The sequence below is a fragment of the Diorhabda sublineata genome, chromosome 3 (genome assembly GCF_026230105.1).
Source record: "Diorhabda sublineata isolate icDioSubl1.1 chromosome 3, icDioSubl1.1, whole genome shotgun sequence".
NCBI classification, from domain to species: Eukaryota; Metazoa; Arthropoda; class Insecta; order Coleoptera; family Chrysomelidae; genus Diorhabda; species Diorhabda sublineata.
Genome location: NC_079476.1, coordinates 34,832,922 through 34,841,123, shown reverse-complemented (window position 1 = coordinate 34,841,123; position 8,202 = coordinate 34,832,922). Strand labels below are relative to the sequence as shown.

The 8,202-nt window shown below is 31.2% G+C and overlaps 2 protein-coding genes across 2 annotated transcripts; one reads left to right on the top strand and one right to left on the bottom strand.

Moving 5' to 3' along the window:
* Nucleotides 1–4,537, bottom strand: LOC130441820 (protein brambleberry-like). Its single transcript, XM_056775622.1, has 4 exons — nt 4,125–4,537; nt 2,721–3,375; nt 1,835–2,224; nt 1–1,219 (listed from the first exon to the last, which is right to left on the bottom strand). The coding sequence occupies exons 1-4, from the start codon at nt 4,374–4,376 to the stop codon at nt 795–797; spliced, it is 1,722 nt and encodes a 573-aa protein (XP_056631600.1). The 5' UTR covers nt 4,377–4,537; the 3' UTR covers nt 1–794.
* Nucleotides 4,538–4,919: 382 nt separating this feature from the next.
* Nucleotides 4,920–8,160, top strand: LOC130441821 (dehydrogenase/reductase SDR family protein 7-like). The gene is made up of 3 exons (XM_056775623.1): nt 4,920–5,093; nt 5,173–5,536; nt 7,618–8,160. Exons 1-3 carry the CDS (start codon nt 4,920–4,922, stop codon nt 8,061–8,063), a joined length of 984 nt encoding a protein of 327 aa, XP_056631601.1. The 3' UTR covers nt 8,064–8,160.
* Nucleotides 8,161–8,202: the final 42 nt, after the last annotated feature.

Below are 8,202 nucleotides of genomic sequence, written 5' to 3'. Positions count from 1 at the left end.
TTTAAGGAAGGTTGAAGATAAAATTTATTTTATGAATATGTAATAATAAATTAAAATAATAGATAAAAGAATATATACAAATCGAAAAAAATAAATACATGTTTCAACAACTATTTCTACACTCATCATATGACCTTCTTCAAACTGCCTTTTCAAAGCACTGTTATTGAATATTTTCTGGTCGTAAACGGAATTTGGCCAACAAGCTGCAATGTATGAATCCGAAGCGGAGCATCGGATACAGTTTGTACGTTTTTATCTATGTCGATATATTTTTAGTCTTCGCATGAACTTGAACTTAATGTAGCACGATTTCTAGTGTCATGAACCTTTTATTTTTTAAAACTTATTGAAAAGGAGCCTGGGTCAGTTTAGAATTCACAGGTCTTAAAAAATCTGATGGTTTAATAGCTGTGTCACGGCTGAATTTTCCTAGGAAGCTTCGGTTCTGATTGGACCCCTATGCATTGGATAAATCCTTTGGTTAGATCTAAGTTTGTAACCAACGGATATAGTAACAACAGCTTGTAAATAAGTTTCATGTGTGTTAACTTCCGATTCTTATCATTCACTTTGTATTAATTATTTGTTTAATTATAAGAAATGAAATTAATTGTAGCTATTTCAATAATTGTAGGAACCCGCTCGCACTGACAATTTTGATTAAAATTAGTCATTGCTAAATGTAAACACTTTTACATTATTTTTATATTAAAAATAATAACAATTCATGTCTTTCCGTAAGTATGTTCTTCACTTTAAATTAAAAATAAAAAAAATTTAATGTGTATTCACTACCCAGCCACAGAACTTCCTCCTAAATGTCTATAACAAAAGTCCCGTCCAGGAATTGCCGTAATTTTACAAGGAGTACCAGCCCTAGTAGTAGCTGAACAATTACTCCTTAAGCTTGAATTTAGAATTAAAGGAGTTCTACTTCTACTTCTAGATGCAGACCTAGGAATGTAATCTCCATTTCTTGATGCTGGAGGTGTCATGTTGAATTCTGACAAGGTATCGGTGTTTTCATTTTCGTAATTTTCGTAGTCATTATTATCTTCACTGTACACAGGAGTGTGCACATGTTGGTAATGAAGTTTAGGAGGTGTATGATTAACATTTGATGGGTTCAACTGACACACTTGAGATTTTTTTTTCCAAGTTATAGCTCCAGAAAACGTCGTTTTAAAGGAAGATGTCCACTGAATTAGCGTTTGTCCTGAAAAACATTAAAGCATAGATACTTTTGAACTTAAAAATGTTTAAGGGAAAAAATATACTAAATCTATTAAATTATCCTTTGTAGCTCAGGTAAATAAAAGTTTGCAAAAAACTGCCAGTCTTCACAAATATCTGATGGTTCTATTATTACATACAGCATCCTTGAGGGGGTAAGAGGCCCCGGCAGAGCTACGGGATGTGAGCGCCGTCTATTGAGCAGTCATAACAAATCGTCGGTCATGTTGTAGATGCGTTTCGAGGAGAGAGGACATACCGGAATATTGCTAGTGATTATTGTTTGATAAAGTATGGCTGAGTTGAAATAAAAGAGTTAGGCAGGATCTTACTGTACATCTATTGCAACTCGTGTTATGCTAGCGTTTTACAAATTGCCTAGGCTTCTTATCAAATGCCTGAATTTGCATTGTGCCTACGACATATACAAATCCAACCAAAATACTGTTATATTTATTACTTTAAAATATCTCAATATGTATTCAATTATTTTTATATCAATGATAATGAAACATTTATTGTATACTGATTAGATGTTGCCTCTGTTTTCTCCAAGTTCTGTTAAGACATATATTATTAAAATACATTAAAATCTTACCTATTATAAACAATACAATTGATCCAATCAAAGTCAAGAAATCTAAATATTGATACTCTCCATGTAAAGCAATAGCAAGATTTAATGGTGGTAATAAAGCTACGATAAACCTAATACTGGCCCTGGCAGCCAAAAAGGCACATGTTAACATAGCTAATAACATAAAAGCAGAGTGCCAGATAATCAGATATATTCTATCGATAGCTGTATCTGTTCCACCTAAAGCAGACACTATCCATGTAAGTCTTTCTTCTAGTGATATCCATGTCCCCTTTACTAATACCACCAAATCACTAACAGTTTGATTCATTTCTTCAAGACTTTTAAATGTTGATTTATATTGGCGATTGAAATCCTCATTTTGTTGCATTAATAAAGATGAGGTATGCTCTTAAAAAATCAAATAACAAATAACATTAAGAATAAAACCAAGTGAATATTAAAAAATAAAGGAGAATATGCACACTGTTACATATAGCCATTGCAAAAAAGAATAAAAAACTTGCCTTGTTAATTTTTCATTATTTTTATACAGCCCTGTGTGTGTTGTAATTTCGAGAACAAAGATATCACTGCTGTTAGTATTTTTAGTCTATCAAGAACAAATCTAATATTGTAAACTAATTTTAGAAAAAAGTAACATGGCAAGGTTTTTTGAAGCTATCCTCATGATCTAAATGTTATAAAAGTATCTAATCCAATTCAGAAACTGAATGAAGTAAATGGGCAATGTTAAAATATGATTCTTTTCACCCTAGTATACCAATTGGTGATTGCAATCAATTGAGAAGATGTTTTGTTTTTTAAACTTCAAAAGTTATTAATTCCTTGTATTATTATCCACAATTTATATTGAGATATTTAAAAGTCCTAAAGCATACCTTACCTATTCTTTCAAAAATATCTTTGGTCTTCTCTTGAATAACAAGTAAATCATTAATTAATTCTCTGTGATTAATTTTACTTTCATCGGACTGATCTTGCAACTGATTTAGCGAATCTTCCAATTTCATTTGCACAGATTTTGTCATGAAAACCAAACTGTCATGAGTTTCTCTTATCAATCTTTTCTCGTCTGCGAGTCTTCTAATGTTATCTTCAATAGCTAACTGACCAGTGAATTGTGCCTTTCTCATATCATCTTGTTGTTCAAACAGATTTTTGTGTCCTTCTCTAAGGGTGTTGTAAGTTCTTTCGGCCAAATCTTTTAATCCTTGCTGCATGCTTGAAATACCTTCTAAATTATTCAATTGATTTCTAGCTGCATCCATTAAACGATTTACAGTATGTTCTGCCAAACCACGAAATTGACTCTGTCGGACTGTGTAACAAACTGCTCTAGCTCTGTTACTCATCAAGTGGTAGCTTGTCCAAGTATCAGAATCCATAGATATAGTACAGTCTTTGATTGACATTTCATCTGTGCAAGGATATATTGGTCTACCTTCTACCCATGATTGACAATTCAATAAATGTACTGCCATTTTAGCTAGCTGCTCGTCATTCAATTTATCGCAATCGGATTTCAACTTTAGAACTACCTAAAAAAAAAATTTACATTGAAAATAATTAGTCAAAATAGATGGACATAGACCATCGTCGGGTTTTAGTAAAAAATAATATACATTTTGACCATAATATTGAAACAAATACTGCAAACATCTTGTTATTTTAAGACTCTCCAACTGAGAATATGTTAGTATATTCAACAATAGAAAAATGAGACAAATAAAATCCTGATAAATTGCCATCTTATTTAATTCCATGCTAATAATAATGAAATGATGCATATATTTTATTATTATACTATAACTATAACATTTGTTTTATATTTCACCAATACTAACATGCACTAAATACAATACTAGTTGTATATCAAATAAAAACAAGTATTGTATAAATATTTACTACCAAATACTTTACTTTATGATTGTGATACAGCTAACCATCTATCACATAACAACGTTCGCACAAAGCAACCAATTTATTTTCCTTGAAACAATTAACAGAAACAATGAGAATATCTTGAGATAGAATCATCATATGTAAAATGAACTTAAGAAGGAAGGAAAACTAATTACTCAAAATCATTAGAGTATACATATTATACATATATAAACTTGCAGTTATGATTTGAAAAGTTTTATATAACTTTGATTTGACAAATATATATTTACACTTTAAGCCATGAAATAAGGTAGCAACTAATTAATACAATGTTCTTATCGACTTCATCAGTTTACAATATTACATAATGTTCATGATACTCTAAATAATGAATTGACTTTACCCTATGCTGACAAGTGTCCAACTCCGACAAAGCCAGATCCGTTAATTTTGCTGCTTCTTTTATAAAACTTTCATCAGTGGTAGACACTTCATAAGGAATACTCTGTTGATATATTTCAGTTCCTTCGCCATTGTTTTGTTGTGGAGAATAACCAAGATATTTTCCAATATTTGCAATCCAGTTACTCAGTGCTAAATGGCTATTTAAACCAATATATAAATAAAAGCAAATATAATAAGTAGTACTTTTCATATTGGAAACAATCAAAAGCACAATTTGTAATCAATCTAAAATAGTTGTATTCAATAACTTGAAACATTCAAAATTCATATTTTAACGGTTTAACGGATAACCACTTTGGACCTTAGACATTTATGTTGATGATTTTTAAATTTGCAAAGCACCTGAAGTTTGCTACGAATTGAAACTTACGTAAGTCTTCTTTTTCTAAATGAAATGTAAATTCAATGATAAGTACAAAGTACTTTTTTTATATTTGCTTGATTTAATATTTCTTATTATCAATATCTTTAAGTATAACTTACAATTGACAAACGGGTGTCACATATATAGAAATATATGTTCAAAATTGTTTATGCAATGAGATGAATTTAATAACTCCTTAACCTTACTATTTATGACGTTTATTTTATTTACAAAAAATCAAATTGTCAAAATACATACCAAACATAACTCAATATTGAAAAAAACATTTTTTCTTATTTGGACAACTAGGATCATAATTTCGTTTGATTAAATATTCATATATTTAATAATGTTCTAAAAAAGTGACAAATGTTTCATACACTGGGCTTAACAATAGAAAATAGAATGACTGAAGCAAGAAAATTGTACGAATCCTTAAGCTTGGTGGGATCTGTTTCGTTAGCAGTCTCATTGCCATGGATAATATTTAGAGTTTTCAAAGCTTTATATTTGCAAAAAGGATTGAACGAATTATTTGGAAAGGTGAGTAGGCACTTTTCTAAGTATTTGATCTGGTTTTTTCATGTAATTAACAAAATAATTATCTAAACTCATGTTGTAGGTGGTGGTAATTACCGGATCTAGTTCAGGATTAGGGGAGGCATTAGCTCACGAATTCTATAAACAGGGATGTCAAGTAGTATTATGTGCAAGGCGTAGACAGGAATTAGAAAGAGTCAGAACAGATTTGCTACATTCACACAGTACAGTGCCCACTCACCCTCCTATTATTATACCTCTTGATCTAAGTGAAATTGACAAATTGGAAGAACAAGTAAAGAAAATTGTATCTATCACTGGTAAAATAGATATTCTTATTAACAATGGTGGAATTTCTCATAGAGGTAGTGTACTATCTACCCAAAATGATGTTGACATGAAGATAATGATGGTTAACTACTTTGGAACCATTGCTTTGACAAAAGGTATGTCATTTGAAATTTATGTATATACAAATATAAAAAGGAAACAAGTTACTTATTTACATAAAATATTTTCACAATTGTGGAGGGACATAAATAAACACAATATATTTGTTATTTTTTTATCTAATCTGCAGTTTGATCATGAAAGGAAATAAAACTGTTTGTCATTTCTATTGATGTATGTATAACACATCACAGAAGTTTCAAGCAATAAAAGAGACTATTATTAATTTTTTATTATATTTATTCATACGGAACACACTGTTTACACTACCACTACACCAACACTCACAATTACACTACCTGACGCGCGTTTCAATAACCAAGTTATCATCTTCAGAGACTGAAGGTAAACTAAAACCTAATAACTTAATTTACCTGTTTTATACTGAATTTTGCTACCAATAACCTCCTTGGCGGAAATCTTCACATTTATACTACAAAACTTTAGAGTGAACTGTAAGGAATTGGCACTTTGTCCCTATTTATGCTTAAGTAAAAAACAGGTAAGTAAAGTTATTAGGTTTTAGTTGACCCTCAATCTCTAAAGACGTTAACTTGGTTATCGAAACGCGCGTCAGGTAGTTTAATTGTGAATGTTGGTGTAGTGATAGTGTAATCGGTGTGTTCAGTTATCCTTCTTTTACTTATTTAGAATAGAATTATTGATGTAACAAAATTATATAGATTATCCACTCACATAGGTTATTCTTAACTTTCCTTTTACCATCAGAACTAGGAAATGGAGATGTAATATTCGAATCTGTGCTTGCTAAATATTTATTTAAATGGTCGCTCATTTATTATGAGCCAACATTTTTTATTGTAATGTGTGTTTATTATCGCAATTATTAATATAAGTAGAACTTAATTTGTGATAAGGGTAGGTAAATATCTCAATTCATCTGATTTGAGTAAAATTCAAACGAGCTACACTTAATTGAGTTCAAATTATCTGATATTTCATGCAAAAGGAATGCTACATAATCACAGAGGTATTGAGGTTAGATAGATTATTTCAACAAAAAATTACATTTATGAGGTGGAAACAAACATAATTTGATATATTTTGTAATTTTAATTTCTACTATGAGAAATGAAGATTTGCCCAAAAAATATACAGAAAGAATTTTGAAACAAAATCTAAAAAATATTGTTCATATTAGCGGCTGTTAAGCACATAGGCATTTTGTGCCCCACTTGGCATTATCAAAAGCTAATGTCCTTTAAGAAGCCGATTGGACGCTTTGATGTCATGATGTGATGACGTGGTCTGCAGTTTCATCCTCCTCCTCCCTGCACTAGCGGTACTCCAGATCGTCCGCGTCTTACATGACTGTGCCCAGTCACTAGTCAGATTTCGCGCCTATTTAATTGGATCAGTTGTTTCTTCAGATAAGCAGAAGGTCCATCTATGTGTGTGTTCGCTTGTCTATCAATTTCCGTCGAGCTCACCTTGCAAGCAGGGAGTTCGTCGACACCAGTTTTGCGAGTGAGCCCTTGAACATTTTCACCTTTGGTATCAATTACATCTCATTAGCATCTGGATGCGCAGCGAATCTCATTTCTAATAGGTATATCTTGGTTGACTGTAGCATCTTGCCTTGTATTCATTATTCAGTATATTGCTGATGTAACGACAAATATGGGCTCATCCCAGAATATGATGGATCTTTCCAGTCCAAATGATTTATAGTAAACTGTAGTTGAGTTATTCAAGGTGCTGGGATTAACTAGAGGTACTGTTACATTTCTACGACCTTGTCTATATTTTTCCTACCCCTTGGAACTTTCCTAATGCCTTATAAATTAAAAATTACCTTGTGAAATTTTTTTGGCAATTGTACTTGTAAGCTTTCTCCACTAGCACACTTCTTCAGGGTAAATGATGATTATGGGGAACTTTGGGGGTCATTAAAATCAACCATCTCTACTATTTTAGCAACATTATATGTTTTGCATAACAGCAAAAATTAATCTAGTAAAAGTTTCAGTAAAATAACAAATTATGCATGCATAGGTATATTGTTTTTACAGTAATCTAAATTCTTTGCTAATAAGTTTAATTGATTTATTTTTAGCTGTACTTCCTGATATGATGAAGAGAAAAGAAGGACATATAATTTTCATTAGTTCCATTCAAGGACTTGTCGCTTTACCTGAAAGATCAGCCTATAGCGCATCAAAGCATGCATTGCAAGCTTTCAGTGATAGTTTAAGAGCCGAAGTAGCTTCTAGTAATATATCCATCACTGTTGTAAGTCCGGGATATATTAAAACAAATCTTTCTTTGAATGCTCTAACTGGTACTGGTGAAAGTTATGGTCATATGGATCCTACAACAGAAAAAGGCCTCCCTCCTGAATATGTAGCTGCAAAAATAGTCAAAGCTGTTGCAGAAAAGAAGAAAGAGCTCATTATATCAACCCTCTTACCAAAATTTGCTATTTTTCTAAGAAAATGTTTACCTTCTCTCTATTTTTTAATCATGGCTAAAAGAGCACAAAAATGCAGTATCAAAAAGTAAATTCCTTATTTTTATAAATATTTATTAATCAAATAAATGTTATGACCTCAATTTTTCTCATTATTCCAAGAAATTATACAGATTATAAAAACATCGGTCATTTCATGAAAGACACTGCTTCTGTTTTAATTAAAATTGC